Genomic DNA, 20,298 nt, shown 5'->3' with positions numbered 1-20,298 from the left:
GTTCCAAAAGTATGATGGAAAATATTTTTAGAATACTTTTTTGTTTCTCAGTGTGTTACGCAATTTCTAGTTCTATCTATCAAAGTGTTGGAAACTTTTGAGTGATTGATTTTTTTCCTCTATCAAAATATTTATATTTTTTTGGTAGGAATCTATCAAAATATTTATTATTTCAGTCTTGCGTTACTCTTTTTTAATGTTTTCTTTTGTAAAGCTGCTCAAAGCAACATTATAACTATAGTTTCAATTTTGTTGAAGGCTCATAACTTGAATCTTAAGATGGGTTTCTTTCACATTATTATGGCAAACACTATAACTTGGTTCCATGTAGAGATAAAGAGGCTTTAGATATTAATTATTAGTTTGTGCTTCAATAATGTTTTAAGGAATCTGAAATTTTATTAATACTGACTGAATCAAAGCAACTGTACAACGATGACGGGAAAAAAACTAAATCGAAACAAAAATTATAAAAAAGTTAACAAAAGCGAATGCTTAGTTATGAGGTTGAGGCCTGAAGGAGCGTAACCATCTGTTGTACTGGTCCATAAGTGTCAACTCCATCTGCTTCGCAGGAACATTGGGGACAGTTACGGGTTTGGTGAGTGGTCCGACCACGACTCGTAGTTTAAGCCCAGCCTCACAGTGACCTGTCTTTGAGCTAATGAAGTAGTGGACTCCTGGTTTGGTGAGTGTGACGAGATCGTGTCCTGTCTTGTGCACGGATATTGGAGAAATCCGGTCACAGGATAAGAATTCAAGGTCTCCGCTGATCTCGTAGACGTCGTTTTCTTCATTGCCGTATTCAAAAAGTAGTTTGTCTCCAATATCAAAGTGACTCTGCTCCGCCCACTTGTAATAAAAGTCGGTCTCTTCAGGAACACTCCACCCCTTAGAGTTACCAACTTTGTAGATATTTCCAAGAGGAAGGAGGACCTTGCTCGGTGGTGGTGGAGGAATGGGACGTGACGGGTCATGAACGACATGAACGACAAGCCTCTGTCCGGATGCGCATTGTTGACGATTTGAACTGATGAAGTACATATAACCTGGTTCCGTTAGGGTTACGACATCGTGTCCAGTGTTGTAGACAGCTTTAGCAGAAGAATAGTCGCAGAATTCGTACTCCAAGGCACCAGAGACTTGAGTTACGTCGTTGAATAGGGGATCGTATTCGAACACCAAAGAATCTCCCACGTGGAACTCTTTATCCTCAACCCAAAAATAATTATAGGTTTCGTCCTTGGTAGTCCATCCATCCGAGTCTCCAACTTTGTATACTGTTGCCGAAGAACAGGAAACCGAGATAACCATGAAGGTTGTTATCACCAGCAGGATGAATCCGAAGATCTTCGTAGTTATGGCCATGATTAGACAGTGTATGAAGAGGAAGAAAGATTAACAAATTTCAAAGCAAAGAAGAAAGTTTGTGAAATCTCGAACAAAAGCTTAATGAGAGAAAGATGCGAGAGAGTTGTGGTGATGAATTATGATGAGATTAGGTGCCCTATCATTGTTTATATAGTGCTTTACAATTCCATATCCTTTTAGGACTTTATTTTGTTTATCTTATTTTTTTTTTCTAAACTAACGGAAATTAATTCAGTCCCTTTGAGATATCATTGTATTTTATTTTTATTTTTTGGATACACCTCATATCTCAAATTAAAAAAAAAAGGTTTAAGAAATATTTTTATTTTATTTTTATAAGAGGGTTAAGCTGTATATGAGATCTGTTCACCATTGATAATGAGATATATCTCTTGTCCTTTTAATATATACAGAAATTATATATTCTTATCGATTTGTTTATAAATTTGGAAGTTATTATTTTTTCTTTTTTAAATGCAGTTTTTTTTCTTTTAGGCTTTTAGCTATTAACAGAGTTACAAACAAAATTTAGTTTTTCATTTAACAGCTTTGAATTGAACCTTTGATTAAACCTGCAGAAGAAGAAGAAGCTTCAGCGAGAAGAAGAAGTGCTCATAGAGCAAAGGCAAAGGAAGAAGAAGAAGAAGTCGTGACAAGGTCAACGACACATAGAGAAGAAGGAGCAAAGTCAACAAGAAGAAAGGTGTTGGGCTTTGTGTGGTTTGGTCCTAAGAAGACTAATGGGCTACGTTTTTGGTTAAGGCCCAAAGTAAAGGAAGTGTGTTTTGTTAGTTAAAGTGCTAGCTAAAGACTAGAGTTGTGTAAGAGTTGTTGGTTAACCTTGCTTGTGAGCTTGGTTATAAGCTTAGGTAATGATGTCTAGAAGTAAGGTCTAGGTCTAAGTAGAAGTATGGTTGCAAATGTGTGTGGTCAGTAGAAAAACCACTATATCTATGTGTGTGTATCTTGTAAGAAAAGTATCCTTTGATCCAATAAACAAGATGTAGACAATTAATTGTTTCTCTCTTCTCTCTTACTAAACGTTTGTGTAACAATCAAAGAGAGTAAAGAGAGAACAAGGTAATCTCTGTTTCAACAACAAAAGAAACAGAGAGATACTAAAGAGAGTGTGAGAGATGGTGAACCTCTAAAGGTTAAATAGAGGAAGAACCTGAAAATGCAACATGGTATCAGAGCTGTAGTTATCCTTGGAGCCTGTTCAAGGAGAAGATGTCAGTCTAAGAAGAAAGACTGAAGAGAAGAAGAAGTGGGCCGTAAGAAGGAAACGGCAAAGATGAATGAAGAAGAACAAAGGTTGAAGTGACAAACCTCTGGAAGAGAAGCCTTGAGCGGACCTGAGCTCATAGGCAAAAAGTTCTTGAGTGGACCTGAGCTCAAGACAAATGAAGAGTTGCTGCAGCCATCTTAACAGAAACTCATAAGGTTAGTGTGCATGAAACAGAGTTCAAGGTTCAACAACGTTACAATTCACAAAGATGGATTGAGAAGAAGGTTGATGCCAAGGACAAACCTGTGAAGTGCAAAACCGAGAGGGAGAATTCTGTGGCTGAAGTAGAACAAGAAAAAACGGCACCAATGCAAGCTTGGTTGCAACCTCTAAGATGAAATGTAGGCAGTGAAGCCTTGCGTCAAAGAGGAAGCAATTAAGGTGGCAGCACTGGTGTTAAGAAGCTCCAATCAGTGACTAGGGTTGAAATCTGAGTGGATCAAAACCTGAAAACGAGAAGGAGAAGCCAAGGTTAGAGAAAGACCAAAGCCAACGGTTCAAGGAGTCAAACAAACCAAGTCCGAGAAAGCGGAGGTTGATGATTCAAGAGCCTAACAAGCTAAGGTTAGAGAAAAACCGAGGTGGAGATTCAAAGAACCAAACGACTAAGGCAAAGAAAGCAAGGATGAAACTCATGGAGAAACCTAAGAGACTACGGTAAGAGAAGCCGGGTGATGGTGCCAGAGTCAAAAGTCCAAGGCTAAAGCTAAGGTGATGGTTTGGAGAATCGAAAAAAAAAAAAAGAGAGAGAACAAGGCTGGTGATCACAGTTGACACCAAGCAAAGAAGAAGCTCACCACAGTGGGAGCTGAAGCCGGTTGCAACGTCAGCCGAGCAAGAGACGTGAGAAGAGCTCACGGAGAAAACTTGGAGGAGACATGAAGCGGAAGAGCTGAAGTCTTTCCTGCAAAGAAAAGTTTTTGGTCAGAAATTGATCAAAGAAACAGAGGAAATTGCGAAGAAAACTAGCCAAGAGATGGCAAAGATATTCGCACAAAAAAATGAAAGAAAAGGGTTGGATCCATGGAGATTCAGCTTAAGAGGGAGAAGAGCAAACTTACGGAAGTGGTGGTTGAAGACGGCGGAAGTGACTGGTGATCGGTGAGAGTTGTGACCTCTAGCTGTCGTCGGAGAAGCTAAGAACCACAGATATAGAAAGAAGCTCGATTAAGAAGAATCGAAGCAAGAGGAAGATGATGAAGAAAAAGCAAGGAGCAATGGGATTAAAATCCCTAAATTGAAATTGGGGTTTTAATCAAAGGGTTCAAGAGGGAGTGTTGGAATTGAACCTTTGATTAAACCTGCAGAAGAAGAAGAAGCTTCAGCGAGAAGAAGAAGTGCTCATAGAGCAAAGGCAAAGGAAGAAGAAGAAGAAGTCGTGACAAGGTCAACGACACATAGAGAAGAAGGAGCAAAGTCAACAAGAAGAAAGGTGTTGGGCTTTGTGTGGTTTGGTCCTAAGAAGACTAATGGGCTACGTTTTTGGTTAAGGCCCAAATTAAAGGAAGTGTGTTTTGTTAGTTAAACTGCTAGCTAAAGACTAGAGTTGTGTTGTGTAAGAGTTGTTGGTTAACCTTGCTTGTGAGCTTGGTTATAAGCTTAGGTAATGATGTCTAGAAGTAAGGTCTAGGTCTAAGTAGAAGTATGGTTGCAAATGTGTGTGGTCAGTAGAAAAACCACTATATCTATGTGTGTGTGTCTTGTAAGAAAAGTATCCTTTGATCCAATAAACAAGATGTAGACAATTAATGGTTTCTCTCTTCTCTCTTACTAAACGTTTGTGTAACAATCAAAGAGAGTAAAGAGAGAACAAGGTAATCTTTGTTTCAACAACAAAAGAAACAGAGAGATACTAAAGAGAGTGTGAGAGATGGTGAACCTCTAAAGGTTAAATAGAGGAAGAACCTGAAAATGCAACACCAAGGCACCAGAGACTTGAGTTACGTCGTTGAATAGGGGATCGTATTCGAACACCAAAGAATCTCCCACGTGGAACTCTTTATCCTCAACCCAAAAATAATTATAGGTTTCGTCCTTGGTAGTCCATCCATCCGAGTCTCCAACTTTGTATACCGTTGCCGAAGAACAGGAAACCGAGAGAGCCATGAAGGTTGTTATCACCAGCAGCACGAATCCGAAGATCTTCGTCGTTGTGGCCATGATTAGACGGTATGTATGAAGAGGAAGAATGTTTGTGAAATGTAGAAGCAAAGAAGAAAGTTTGGGAGATCTCGAACAAGCTTAATGAGAGAAAGATGGAGAGAGTTGTGTTGATGAATTATGATGAGACTAGGTGCCATACGATTGTTTATATAATGCTTTACAATTCCAAATCCTTTTAGGATTTTATTTTGTTTATTTCCCTTTTTTCTAAATTAACTGATATTAATTCAACAACTTTGATAGATATGGATTTTATTTTATTTTTTGGATTCACCTCATATCTCAAATTAAAAAAAAAAAAACGGTTTAAGGAATCTTTTTATTTTATTTTTATAAGAGGGATAACCTGACTAAGAGATCTGTTGACCACTAAAAATGAGATAAATCTTTTTTCTTTTTAATAGACAAAAATTATATATTCTTATCTATTTGTTTATAAATTTGGAAGATATTAATTGTTTTTTCCTTTTTAAATGCAGTTTTTTTTAGGCTTTTAGCTACTAGGGAGGGCTCTCGCGCATTGTGCTGGATTGTTTGCGTTTGTAGGTTGCTGATTCTATGTACATTTGTCGTATTGGTTAGGGAATATTTTGAATTTTGTTTCCCCACATTCTAAATATAATTTTCTGTTATTACTTTGTGTGCTGTTGTTTTTATCATATGTTACTTTTATTTCAATGAATGTTTTTGGTTTAGTTTGGACTTTTAAGTTTAAACTTAGATGAAAGTGTGAGCAGATATAAACTATTTGTTACTCTTTTATTATTTTTTCCTATTCTTCTTGTCATATTTTAAATTTGATTAGAAGAAACCATTTATTTGTTTTGTGTAATACGCTTGGGCCGTGTACTATTTGTTAGGGTCGTTTTTACTTTTTACCACTTTGTATTTGGGTCTCATCGTGTGAAGAATGAAACCGTGAAGCACACGCAAAGACCTATCAAGATAAAGACTCCCGGGTTAAACTCAAAGTCTTACTAAGGTTGATGTATGTTAAACCACAGTTTCACTGCTTTTGGACCACAGATAGAGGAAACGGCTACATAAGCCAGTAATGCATCCGTACCCGTTGTCCTCTGGTGCATTAAAATGATAAAGGAGTCTTTGTCAGCTTGTGCACGCATTTTCTCAGCTGAGCTGTCAAGAGAGACAAATCGGAGGAGCGTCTACTTTAGGTCATCGCATAGGTCTCCTGGCTTTATGCTATAAAAGGAACCTTTAAGGTAGAGAGTATAGGAGTGTGCTGTGTTGGTGATACAGAGAGTAAGAGAGTAAACTTGTATTAGCTTAAACTTATTCATAGTTTTCTTTAGGGTATAGAAATAGATAGAGTGAGCATCAAGTGCTGGTGAAGGGCATTGGTGCGGGTCACTTATTGTTTCTGTTGTAATCTCTGTGTGTGTTTGATTCTAGTGGATTCCGAGTACAATACTCGGCCTAGACGTAGCTACCCTTTGGGAGTGAACTGGGTTACCAAAGTTCTCATGTGTGCTCTGTTTTTCTTTCTGATTTTCAAGTCCTTAAACACTACAAAGCAAAGCTCTGTTCTTTCTTCTGTTTCTGACACACAAACTTGGTTCCGCTTCTCTGTTCTTAGTTTGTTTGGATTTCTCTCAAGGAAAGTTGACACCTTTGAGGTCAGAAATCCTTACAGAGTGGTATCAGAGCTATAGGTTCGTTGTTCTCTGGTTCTGTGAAGTTTCAAAGACACTGAACCATGTCATCGGCTCGAATAGAGGTTGAAAAGTTTGATGGAAGGGGAGACTATACTATGTGGAAAGAGAAACTAATGGCGCATCTGGATATCCTAGGTCTGAGCTCTGCGTTAAAGGAAGTTGATGCTTTGGTGGAGAAAACGTCGGGTTTGACGTTGACTGAAGAAGAAGAGAAAGAAGAGGTATTAAAGCAAGAAGCTTTGGATGAAAAAAGAAGAAAAGTTCGAAGCACTATTGTGCTAAGTGTTACTGATAGAGTTCTGAGGAAGATCAAGAAACAACCAACTGCTGCGGCTATGATAAGTGCATTAGACAAGCTGTACATGTCTAAAGCACTACCTAACAGGATCTATCTGAAGCAGAAGCTATACAGCTTCAAGATGTCTGAAAATCTCAGCATAGAAGGTAATATCGATGAATTTCTACACATTATAGCTGATCTAGAGAACACAAATGTTATGGTTTCGGATGAGGATCAAGCTATATTGTTGTTAATGTCATTACCTAAGTCGTTTGATCAACTGAGGGATACTTTAAAGTATGGGTCTGGAAGAACCACTTTAACGTTAGATGAAGTCATTAATGCAACTTACTCAAAGGAGCTTGAGTTTGGATCTAACAAGAAGAGTATCGAGGGTCAGAGGAAGAACTGAACAGAGAGACAAGAATAACACCGAAGGACAGAGATCCAGATCTAAGTCAAGATCTAATTGATCTATGCGTTTTTATCAATTAATAATCTAAATGCACCAACGATCTATCGCGGAAGTATTTTAGATGTCGAACCACAAGAAATAAAGATTGCAACAATAAAGATGCGAGATTCAAACTAATCCAGAGGAAATGATTTTTATGTTTTTGTTTTGATGAAAAGATAAGAAAGCAAGAAGTAAAATAAAGAAAAGCATTGGACCATGGGTTTAACTATCATGAGAATGGACTAACAATCAAACAATGATGCAAGAGGTTGAATTAAGCACCATCCTAGAACATGAAACTCAAAAATATGACTAATCCACTTTCATGGTACTAATCACTTCACTAATCATCTAATCATCAACAACTTCCGTTCGCAATCAAATGATCATTGAGCATTAATAACAAGTTCAATTGGTTCACTAAACACTCTAATCATCAACTCCCGTTGGCTAGATATGTAAAGCTCATAAAGGTTTGGTTCAAGCATTTTCACAAACACCTTCCGGGCATGAATTGCTTAAGGTCTAGATTTTGAGTGATCAAGTCAAAACTAGCATTAAGAGCAACCTAGATGAAGGATCTAACAATAAGCAACCTAAATCATCATCATCTAACCATCAAATTATCCTAATCTAGCATAACCCATGATCCAACAAAAAGACTAACTACTAAACATGGTGAAAGATAAAAAGGAAATGCATAAACATAAAGATACAAGATAAAGATGAAGAATCCTTCACTAAAGTGGCATGAATTGTTGAAGATCAATCCAAAATATCAAGAAGAGAGTTTGGATCTAAATCCGACTCTATAGAAGAAAACTTAGGTTACAAAATGTCTAAAAATTGCTTAAATACAAAATAGAATCGAACCGGGTTGACCCGAGATAAACCGGATCAAACCCAAAAATTTGCAAAGGCTTCTATAGATGCATCGGTCGATTGCTGCCTCGATTTCTTCTCGTCTGTGGCCTGTTATCATCCCAATCGACCATTAAATTGACCAACAGGTCGATTAAAATGTTCATTGGCTCCTCCTTTGTTCTTTTCCGCGCCAGAGTGATATATCTCCATTAAAACCACCATAATTCTTACATAGAAGCTCTGATTTGCTTGAAATCACATCCGTTGGAAAGGTAACTCAATTTCCTATAACTTGTATGAAGAGCTCTGAAGCTAAATCGCAATGAAAGACTTCCATCTGAGTCGATCTTTGAGGGACTTCGGACTGGTTCTGAATCATCAATTCTCTTCTTTGCATCCAAATGTGTGTCGTCCATTATTTTAACCTGAAATTGCTCAAAAGACACACAAAACACACCAAAAGACACACATAGACACTATAGGACTTCTAAAATGGAAGAAGACTCACTTGGACACTAAATGCAACAAAACACAATGAAAATACTAATGAAACACAATAAAATGGATCTTAACAACCATGATAAAGCGGTAAATATAGAGTATATCACTAAGAAAGGGTGTTGGATTTGTGGAGAGGAAGGGCACTTTAAGAGCTCTTGTCCTAACAAGAACATGTCTCAGACTCAGTCAAAAGGCAACAATGCTAGCAAAGGAGAATCATCAAATGGTAAAGGTCATTTAGCTGAAGCAACTGGCCTATATGTGTCAGAAGCACTGTCTTCTACTGACATTCATATCGAAGACGAATGGATCATGGATACTGGCTGCAGTTATCACATGACACACAAGAGAGAATGGTTTGATGATCTAGATGAGAATGCTGGCGGTACTGTGAGAATGGGCAACAAGATTGTTGCAAGAGTAAAAGGAGTCGGTTCTAGCAGGATGATAAATAAAGCAGGCATGAACGTTACTCTTACAAATGTAAGATATGTTCTAGAAATGGACAGAAATCTCCTGTCTTTGGGAACTTTTGAAAAGGTTGGTTGTAGTTTTGAGTCAGAAAATGGAATCTTAAGTATCAAGTCTACTGGAAGTGTGTTACTGACTGGTAGGAGATGTGACACACTGTATTTGCTACAATGGAGACCTGCAATTGGAGAATCACTTGTAGTGACAAAGAGACAAGATGATATTGTTCTCTGCATAGAAGACTGGGGGCATATGAGTCAGAAAAACATGAATCTACTACTAAAGAAGGGGCTTCTAGACAAGAAAAAAGTTTCAACACTTGAGACATGTGAAGACTGTATTTATGGTAGGGCAAAGAGGATTGGCTTCACTTTGGCTCAACATGATACTAAAGAGAAGCTTGAATATGTTCACTCTGACCTATGGGCGGGTCCATCAGTGCCACTTTCACTTGGTAAGTGTCAATACTTTATATCATTTATTGATGATTACACAAGAAAAGTATGGATCTATTTTCTGAAAACCAAAGATGAGGCTTTTGAGAAGTTTGTTGACTGGATTAATTTTGTGGAAAATCAATGTGATAAGAGAGTTAAAACTCTTTAGAACAGACAATGGGCTTGAGTTTTGTAACAACATGTTATTTGATGAGTTCTGCATGTCTAAGGGGATTCAAAGACATAGGACGTGTGCATACACTCCACAACAAAACGGTGTTGCAGAGCGTATGAACAGAACTCTGATGGAGAAAGTAAGAAGCATGCTTTGTGACTCTGGTCTCCCAAAGAAATTTTGGGCAGAGGCTACACATACTGTGGCTATTATCATCAACAAGACTCCATCATCGGCTCTGAATTTTGAAGTTCTTGATAAAAGATGGTTTGGTAAAGCATCAGTCTACAATTACTTAAGAAGATTCGGGTGTATAGCTTTTGTTCATACCGATGATGGTAAACTCAGCCCTAGAGCAAAGAAGGGAGTTCTGATAGGTTATCAAACTGGTGTCAAGGGCTACAATATCTGGTTACTTGAGGAGAGGAAGTGTGTTGTGAGCAGAAATGTCATCTTTCAAGAAAATGCTGCTTACAAAGATTTGATGCAGAAGAAGGAAGCAGTGTATGATGAAGAAGATGCTACTCCTAACTCTTATCTTGATCTTGATCTTGATGTTGATGAGGGCTCTACCTTAGGTGGAGATAATCGGAATGACATAGTTGATCAGTCACCAGCAAGATCAAGTCCTGCAACCCAGCAAGATCAAGTCCTGCAACCTATACGATGTATGCTGATGATGTTGGGATTCAAACTGACATAAGTCAGTCACCTCCTAGTTACCATCTAGAAAGAGATAGAACAAGGAGAGAGATCAGAGCACCAAGACGCTTTGATGATGAAGACTATTTTGCTGAAGCTCTTTACACCATAGAAGATGGTGGAGAAGTTGAACCAGAAGATTACAGGGAAGCTAAAAGAGATGCAAATTGGCTCAAATGGAAGCTTGCTATGGATGAGGAAATGAATTCTCAGACCAAGAATCATACTTGGACTATAGTTAAAAGGCCATTGAATTAAAAGGTTATTGGCAGTAGATGGATTTTCAAGTTCAAAATGGGAATACCAGGAGTTAAGGAACCAAGATTCAAAGCAAGGCTTGTAGCCAAGGGATATGCTCAAAGAGAAGGTGTGGACTATCATGAGATCTTTGCTCTAGTAGTTAAGCATGTTTCTATAAGGATCTTATTGTCAATTGTTGCTCAAGAGGACTTGGAGTTAGAGCAACTAGATGTTAAAACAGCTTTCCTACATGGTGAGCTCAAAGAGAAGATCTACATGACACCTCCTGAAGGCTATGAATCCATATTCAAAGAAGATGAGGTGTGTCTGCTAAATAAATCTCTTTATGGTCTGAAGCAAGCTCCAAAGAAATGGAATGAGTAATTTGACACATATATGTCAGAGATCGGTTTTGTGAGAAGTTATTTTGACAGTTGTGCATACATGAAAGAACTTCCTGGTGGTTCAATGGTTTACTTGCTGCTCTATGTAGACGATATGCTGGTAGCAGCCAAGAATAAAGAGGATATTGTTCAGCTCAAAGAAGACCTTAATCGAAAGTTTAACATGAAGGATTTAGGTGAAGCTAAAAGAATTCTTGGCATGGAGATTGTCAGAAATAGAGGAGATGGTGTTCTCTGGTTATCACAAGAAGGTTATTTGAATAAGATCATTGAAACTTATTCTATGACTGAAGCAAAGTCTGCATTAACTCCTTTGGGAGCTCATTTAAAGTTGAGAGCAGCAACAATTGAGAAACAGGCACAGGATGAAGACTACATGAAATCAATTTCCTACTCCAATGCTCTAGGAAGCATCATGTACTCAATGATAGGTACTCGTCCTGATCTTGCTTATCCTGTTGGTATGATTAGCCGTTTCATGAGTAATCCTGTTAAATAGCATTGGCATGGAGTTAAATGGGTCTTAAGATATATTAAAGGCACTCTAAAGACTAAGATTTTCTACAAGAAGAGTTCTGAGTTCAAGATTGTTGGTTATTGTGATGCTGATCATGGAGCTGATCGTGACAAAAGAAGATCAATCACTGGACTTGTGTTTACTCTTGGAGGAAACACTATCAGTTGGAAGTCAGGATTACAGAGAGTTGTGGCTCTCTCAAGTACTGAAGCTGAATACATGTAACAGACAGAAGCAGTGAAAGAAGCAGTATGGCTTAAGGGTCTGCTAAAGGAGTTTGGGTATGAACAAAGGAGTGTTGAGATTCACTGTGATTCTCAAAGTGCAATATCACTCTCCAAGAATAATGTGCATAATCAAAGAACGAAGCACATAGACATCAGATATCACTATATCCGGGATGTGATTTCAAATGGTGATGTTGATGTGATCAAGATTTCTAATGAGAAGAATCCAGCAGACATCTTTACCAAGATCGTGCCAGTAAGTAAGTTTCAGGCGGCCTTGACCTTCCTACAGGTCAAGTCTGAGTAAGCATGCTCAGGGAATCCGAGTATGGGATCCTGCAACTAGATTCAAAAGGTACCTTTCTCTTCTCTCTTAAGTGTTATGCGATTGTGGTGTGTTGCCATCAAGGTTTCAGGTGGAGATTTGTGAAGAATGAAACCGTGAAGCACACGCAAAGACCTATCAAGATAAAGACTCCCGGGTTAAACTCAAGGTCTTACTAAGGTTGATGTATGTTAAACCGCACTTAGACTGCTTTTGGACCACAAATAGAGGAAACGGCTACATAAGCCAGCAATGCATCCGTACCCGTTGTCCTCTGGTGCATTCAAATGATAAAGGAGTCTTTGTCAGCTTGTGCACGCGTTTTCTCAGCTGAGCTGTCAAGAGAGACAAATCGGAGGAGCGTCTACTTTAGGTCATCGCATAGGTCTCCTGGCTTTATGCTATAAAAGGAACCTTTAAGGTAGAGAGTATAGGAGTGTGCTGTGTTGGTGATACAGAGAGTAAGAGAGAAAACTTGTATTAGCTTAAACTAATTCATAGTTTTCTCTAGGGTATAGAAACATATAGAGTGAGCATCAAGTGCTGGTGAAGGGCATTGGTGCGGGTCACTTATTGTTTCTGTTGTAATCTCTATGTGTGTTTGATTCTAGTGGATTCCGAGTACAATACTCGGCCCAGACGTAGCTACCCTTTGGGAGTGAACTGGGTTACCAAAGTTCTCGTGTGTGCTCTGTTTTTCTTTCTGATTTTGAAGTCCTTAAACACTACAAAGCAAAGCTCTGTTCTTTCTTCTGTTTCTGACACACAAACTTGGTTCCGCTTCTCTGTTCTTGGTTTGTTTGGATTTCTCTCAAGGAAAGTCGACACCTTTGAGGCCAGAAATCCTTACACATCGGAATCTCTAATATTTTTAAATTGACGCATAGTATATATTTGATTTTTTTTTGCAATTGAACAAAGCACACCTATTTCCTTGTCGCCAAAACCATATAGTGCTTGATTTTGAAAAGATTATTGAAAATGTAATTCATAAGTGCTTTTTTTTTTTTAATTTCAGCACTACTTACAACCTCTATTATGTTATATGAGTCTGTATAGAGTATGAGTCTGTATAGAGAGTCTCTAATTGTATAGGAGTCTCTAATTATTGGTTAAGGCTATGGTTTAGGCCTTGGTTTTGAGCTGTATATAAACCCTCAATTGTATAGTTTTGCAAATTAATGAGAATAAGATTCATTTGGTAACATGGTATCAGAGCGAAATATCTTACTCTCACTCTAACAAGCTTGGTTTTCTTGATGGATCTATTGTTAAACCGGATGAATCTGATCCTTATCATAAGATCTGGTGTCGTTGCCATAGTATCGCTATTTTAATTTTTTTTTATAAATAATAATGACTTTTTTTTGTCTAAAGAGATTGGATTTCAATAACTAAAAGTTGGTACAAGGGAAGTCGAAAGGAGAGCAGATTTTTTAAGTTCATTGGCTCCACAATTCTTTTTTCTTTTAAAAAGTAAAAACAAACTTCTTTGAAATCTAAAGATAAAACTAGGAAATCGTAGAGAATCCCATAGAGCTCCTTCGATTGAAGATCTAAAGTAAATAATGATCGAGTAGATCAGAAAACAAATAAAAATATGAATTATAAATTAACACAATTAAAAACTAATCTTTGCATCTGAATGGAAGGTATGGGCTGCCTCTGTAACCCCTACCGCATGTACAACTTTCATAACTTAATTCATCATTAGAATCACACATTAATTTTGTTTATTTTTCCTATAGGCTTTTATATTCTCGCATCTCAAAGAGTTGAATGATTCGTCGTACGAATGAACCATCCTTGTTCAACTATAGAAAATCGCCTCATGAAATTGTTGCGAACTATATATATCTAACAAATAGTATGATTGAGCTGTTAAGAAAGCAATTTTTCACTGTCAATTTGTTGTTTGTTGTCATCAATATTGACACCAACGACCTCTTGAACACCTTTGGGCATGCTTGCTTGCAGCATATATCTGATACCATTGCAACTTGTTTCAATTAAAACTCTTGCTTCATCGCAAATTCCGCTAAATTTCATGGACCATTCCAACTCAAAACCAAATTAGCGAGTCCACTAATTTGTTTGATCCAAAGTTGTGTTGAAAAAAAACCACATTAAAAGTAATAAAAAGACTGCTACTACCAGAGGTAGACGGAAAACATACATGATAAAGATAGGAGCAAACACAACAATTAATCCACTAAAGACAAGGAGGGGTCCTCGAATCTCGACGCATAAATTGCTAAAAAGTGAATCGAAGCCTTAAGAATTATAGAACACAATTAGTGATCTTACACCTGGGATTGAAATCGCAACAAGTACAGATTTAATAATCGGAAATTTGGTTGTAGCCGCAAAAGTGACCAAGCACCGAATAGCGGAGCCTGAAGATAGAACGAGCATCGAAGTGTTTAAAACCTTCGACATCAAACTCCTTGCAACAACACCACTTGAACCAAGTGGAAATTTTGGGAGGAGTACATAGTCGATAAAGGAGAAATCAACCAGATTCACTCGAGAAATGGACAATAAGTTAGTTAATCCAATCTGTCACTAAGGAATTAAACGAGACTTCATATTACCAAAGTTCTTAGATGAGTTCTCACCATTAAAATATTTAAAAAATTTTAAAAAGGAAGAAAGAGGGTAAAAAATGTTTCTAGTTTAATTTGCGTCCCAAAAAATGAGTTATTAAAAAATATTTGCAAATGTACATGATAAAAACTGTCTATACCACATGTTCTAATCTTATTGGTCACTTTCTTTATCACTTAACATTTAATTCAAATAATAAAATTATCACTTTTTTTTATCTTAAAGCATGTCACATCCTCCATCTTTGAATTTGCTTCCTCTTTTGTTAATCTTCGAGAAGAGAAAAAAAGGTTCAAATCTTTGGAGACAAGTCAAAGATTGAATACTACAACTTCTTGTTGGGACCATTCGTTATGAAACTTTGATTGTTCAAAATTTTGTTTAGGAAGCAACTTTGTAACTTCATCCTTGAGTTGTGTTACCACCAGAGCTTTTGATGTTGATTACTTGCGTCAGCTCCGATGGCATCTTCACTTGTGTTCTCTTAGCTATCTATGTTCTATGTTTTCGACTTATCTGAGTTATGCCACTAACCCCACCCCACATTGATAGTTTTAGCATATTACTGAAGTAATAGTTTCATTCATTAGTTTTTATTAGAATATTACTAAAATAATAATTTAATTCATTGGTTTTTGGCATATTAAAGATCTGATTTAAAGCAAAAAAAAAAATACATAATTACATATTTGAACATCAACTTAAATTTGAATTTAATTTTTATTATATAATTATATATAGTATAATACTTCCTCTGTTTCACTATAAGTGTCGTTTAAGATTTTCTCACACTTATTAAGAAAACCATTAAATTTTCTATTTTACCCCTTATTAATATATTATACAATTTTTTTCATTGGTTAGCACATCAATAATGTAGAGATAAAACGGGAAATTTTCACAAACATCTACATTGAAAATACAAAACGAACTTATTTTATAACAAAATTTTAAATATAAAACGACACTTAATATGAAACGGAGGAAGTATCAAATTAGAATTATTTATTGATTTAATTTAACATTGTTTAATTTAATTTAGAGATAATTAGCCCTAGTACCACATTTGGCCCAATTATTTTTCCTTCTACCACATTGCAGGTCCATTTATCACTCATACCACAATTATCATGAGTAATGACCATTTTGCCCTTCTTTTTTTGTGCTCAAACTTCGGGGACAAAATTCATTGTTTGAGCATACAAAAGAAAGTTTATATGTCCCCGAAGTTTGAGCCTTCCACAATTTCATCTTATTTTTGTATGTTAGCTGGTTTTTGTCTCTCGATTTTAATTCATTGTTCTTCGATTCTAGTTCTCCTAAATTCTAATTACGGTCTTTTCATTTTGTTTGATGTTTACATTTCGTTTGATTATTGTCCCCGAATAGGTTTATTGTCCCCCAAATACTTGTCCCTAAATGTTGCATTTTATCTGCCACGTCAGCTGAGGGAAAAACCGTCTTTTTTATACTACAATACCACATAAATGGGTTATGATTGAAAAATGATTATCAAATGTGGTAGAAGTGAAAAGGCTTTGGTCAAATGTAGTAGAGTGATGCGATCCTCGGTGAGAAGATCAAGTCCCTTGAAGTCTCTTTGTATGGATTGTGATAGGTGATGGTGGATCCGTGGTGAACAAGACAAATGGGTGATGAAGTGAGGGGGCTGAGAACGAAATGGGGATGTCTTGCGGATCGAGTGTTACTTCCAGAGGTTGCGGAATAGCCTCCAGACTAACGAGCTTGATCTTGCTAGGATATGACACACCAAAGCAATCACAAGTTGAGAAAGGATATGACGCACCAATCTCGTGATCAAACAGATTCAAAAGAGTTTTGATAAAAAGAAAAGGTTTGATGAGTTCTCACAATGAGATTACAAGAGAATATATAGAGAAGAAGGTGAAAAAGAGAACAAGTCTTGGAACAACTCACAAGACAGATCTCGAAAATGAAAACATAATTAAGACATAATTTGAAAAGATAAAAATGACTCTTGAACTACTGATTTTCGTCACTTCTCTTGGGCAGCAAATTGGGCACTTGATTTGGGCTTCTCTTGGACTTGTATTAGGCATAAAATGGGCTGGACTTGATACCTAACACCTTGGAAGATTTTCTGAATATTCTGGCCAGATCTTGATCATCAAATGGGTGATTTGGATGTGAATCATTTGTCTCATTAAAAACCTTTCTTTGGAAAACCCATTGGGATAAAACCAAAGATAAGGGAAAAAGAGTACAAATGAGACACATGCCCATTTGCTGATCATGTATCAAAACCAACGAGGTTAAGATAACTTCTTTTCCATTATTTTCCTCAGCAACAAGCTGCTCCTTAGCTCCATTTTGCTCAGCTACAAGCTGCTTCCTAGCTCCAAGCTCCTCAGGTTCAAGCTGCTCCTTAGCTCCATGATCCAAGCTTCCCATTATCATATCATAGAGTCTACTAAAATCCCTAAATTTTATAAGTGAAGTATAAAATTAGAAACACAAAAGTATATATCAAAGTTTTTTTTTCTTCTGCTACGAATTATGGGGAAGTTGGTGGAGAGTAGTGACTCATTGATTAAAGTTAATTAATACTCCCTCCATATTTTAATAAATATCGTTTTAGAATTTTTATTTTTTTGAATTGGATGTCGTTTTCAAATTTCTATGCAAAATTTCTTACTTTTTAATGTCATATGACATTAAAAAGTAAGAAATTTTGCATAGAAATTTGAAAACGACATCTAATTTAAAAAAAAATAAACTTAAAACGACAATTATTAAAATAAGGAGGGAGTAGGAATCTAATTGCTCAGGTGGTCAGGTCATCAAAAAATTCAGATATTTTTTTTTTGGTTTTAAATCATTTCATTAGTTTCCAATTTATCAAATCAGAAGAAGATGACTAGCTCTAATCCTCCATCTCACAACATCTTCGTCTACGGCAGCATTCTAGAGCCTGCCGTAGCCGCCGTGATCCTTGATCGCACCGCCGTCACAGTCCCCGCCGTTCTTCATAGCTAGTACGCTCTCTCTCGCTATCTATGATCGTTTTTCAATCGGAAATTAACAAAAGATTTCATGGGTTTTCTATTACAGTCACAGATATAAACTCAAAGGACTTCCATATCCATGTATTGTTCCTTCTGAATCGGGAAAAGTCAACGGAAAGGTTTGACTTTTGTATCTCTTTTGTTTCTAAATTTTGATTTTGTCAAAATTGGTTTAAAAAATCGAATTGGTGTTTTTTTTTGGTGAAGGTAATAACTGGAGTGTCGGATGCTGAGTTAAATAATTTTGATGTGATTGAAGGTAATGATTATGAGAGAGTAACAGTTGAAGTTGTAAGAATGGTAAGTGTGTCTGAATTAGATCTTTGTTTTATTTTATTACAATGTGATTCAGTTTTGGGAATTTTGAGAGATTTGTCTGGATTGTGATTCTGATTTGCAGGATAATTCTGAGAAGATGAAAGTTGAAACTTATGTTTGGGTTAATAAAGATGATCCTAGAATGTATGGAGAATGGGATTTCGAGGTTGGTTTTTTTTTGTTAACGGATGATGAAATTGTTTTATGATCCGGGACCTAGATTAATCTCCGGTAATCGAGGAATGTTGTGTTGTTTTGTTGTTGAAAGCATTTAAAGTGGCTAACCATATTGAAATCGTTGTTGGAGGATTCGAATGATGGTTCTGTCGACTTTGTTTTTTACCAATTTGGTTGTAGCCTTGTAGGTAGTTAATGTTTGGATCCGTGACCTAGACTAATCTCTGGAAATCGAAGAATGTTGGGTTGTTTTGTTGTTTAAAGCATTTATAGTGGTTAAACCCTATTGAAATCGTTGTGGGAGGATTGGAATGGTTTTCTCGACTTTGTTTTTACCGATCTTTTGGGGGAATTTAATGTTGCGATTTTGTGTGTGTGTGTGTAGGAATGGAGAGTGATTCACGCGGAGAAATTCGTAGAGACATTTAGAAAGTTGTTGGAATGGAACAAGAATCCAAATGGGAAGAGCATGGAAGAGGCTGTAGGACCATTATTATCGTCGGGGGATTGATTCTTGATGAGCTTGGCTAATCTTGGCAGAAGAGAGTAAGTAAAATAGTGGTTTTCGAATAATGTGTTTGTGTGTTGTTGAAACTTGAAACCGAGTCTCTTCTATGTGATTTTGTTTGTGTTGGTATGGATATCTTGTTGGCACTTTTTCTGATTTCTCAAATCTTCAATTGAGAATCATGAAATCAGTTGGAAACGGTGCGTTTGCGGGCAATAATTTGGTTGGGAGTGGTTGTAATAACGATTTATCATAAACCCTACCAAAATAAATATATTATATTTTATAGAAGAAAACATAAAGTGGTGTTATGAAAATTTGAAAGTACAAATTTTAAATAAATCATAGAATAACTCACTATAATATTTATTTTAAGAGATTTGGAATATTTTATAGTATACAAAAATCATTTAACACCTAGAAAACCGTCTCGACCGCCTAAATGAGCATATGTTTTGTTTTAGTATATTTTCAATTTTTAACTAAGTTTTATCTTCATATAGTTTTTGATTTAAATCAAATATTATTTTGTCTAAATTTTATTTACGATTTAGTATAGCTTTTGACAAAAAATTATATAATTCTTTTGTACAATATCATGTTTATAATTTTTTACTTTATAAATGCCTTAAATGTTTAAAATCGTTTAAATTCCGATTAAGCATTATAAACGTTAGGCAAATAGGTCACCACCTCCTTAGTGACTAGCGTTTTCTTGATAATTGATTCATATACATTGAATGGAATATGATTATAGGTGATTAGTCTTCACTCTTCACTCCTCACCCTTTAAAATAATCTTTAGTCCTCAATATGATACATTTGATAATTAATTGAAGAAAAATAAGGAATCAATAATGCATGTTGACAGAAAGATATAGGAATAATATCACTTTGGCATACTTTCTCTAGTTCTCTTTCACACTCAGATACTTTCATCTTTCAAAAATTTTGTTTTTGTGTGTTATTACCTAAACACCCTCACTCACTATCTCTCTCACACACTCTCACGCACACACATTCTCTCTCTCCTCTCTCTCATTTTCCTTTTATAAACATTTTAGTTACTAAATATAACGTATTTTGTCTATTTTATTATATAATAAAATAAGATTTATTTTTTCCTACATTTTAAGATCTATTGTTACTATATTTTAAGTAAATAATTATATTACATATTATTCATTTCTGATTGAACATTTGTTTATTATTAAATGAATATTAAAAAGTACTTGTACAAACATGTTAGACCAATATTTATAACTACTAATTATCCAAACATGTAAGAAAAAGTGAATGCAAAACTTTAAAAAACAAAAATGCAGTTGTATTAATTCAAGAGTTCTGATATGATCTGATTCAAATAAAAGAGAAGAACATGACAAGTAAGGTGTCCATCAAAGATTGTATATATGGATTATGGCAAGTATGTTGTCTATCTCGGTTTTATTAAATGTGTTTAGTGAATTTGATCTAAGCAATATCATTTGACCATCTAAGTGGACATGTGTTTATGGACAAGTGTTAATGGACAAGTGTGGCC

General features: G+C 36.1%; 2 protein-coding genes and 1 long non-coding RNA gene across 4 annotated transcripts; 1 reads left to right on the top strand and 2 right to left on the bottom strand.

Moving 5' to 3' along the window:
• Nucleotides 1–377: 377 nt before the first annotated feature.
• Nucleotides 378–1,624, bottom strand: LOC9311550. Its single transcript, XM_002875436.2, has one exon. The coding sequence runs from the start codon at nt 1,366–1,368 to the stop codon at nt 496–498; it is 873 nt and encodes a 290-aa protein (XP_002875482.1). The 5' UTR covers nt 1,369–1,624; the 3' UTR covers nt 378–495.
• A 707-nt stretch (nt 1,625–2,331) lies between these two features.
• LOC110228372 lies at nt 2,332–4,857 on the bottom strand. Of its 2 annotated transcripts, XR_002331943.1 has the most exons (6): nt 3,949–4,857; nt 3,721–3,795; nt 3,457–3,563; nt 2,903–3,105; nt 2,701–2,795; nt 2,332–2,586 (listed from the first exon to the last, which is right to left on the bottom strand). It is a non-coding gene; the product is annotated as an uncharacterized LOC110228372 (long non-coding RNA). The 2 variants fall into 2 exon arrangements; XR_002331942.1 differs by having other exon boundaries at nt 3,721–4,853.
• Nucleotides 4,858–17,521: 12,664 nt separating this feature from the next.
• LOC9313213 (protein AIG2 C) lies at nt 17,522–18,995 on the top strand. Its single transcript, XM_002877099.2, has 5 exons — nt 17,522–17,722; nt 17,799–17,871; nt 17,960–18,052; nt 18,153–18,236; nt 18,633–18,995. The coding sequence occupies exons 1-5, from the start codon at nt 17,601–17,603 to the stop codon at nt 18,756–18,758; spliced, it is 498 nt and encodes a 165-aa protein (XP_002877145.1). The 5' UTR covers nt 17,522–17,600; the 3' UTR covers nt 18,759–18,995.
• Nucleotides 18,996–20,298: the final 1,303 nt, after the last annotated feature.

Source organism: Arabidopsis lyrata, assembly GCF_000004255.2.
Source record: "Arabidopsis lyrata subsp. lyrata unplaced genomic scaffold ARALYscaffold_5, whole genome shotgun sequence".
Taxonomy (NCBI): Eukaryota; Viridiplantae; Streptophyta; class Magnoliopsida; order Brassicales; family Brassicaceae; genus Arabidopsis; species Arabidopsis lyrata.
This window is presented reverse-complemented; position numbering and strand designations above follow the sequence as displayed.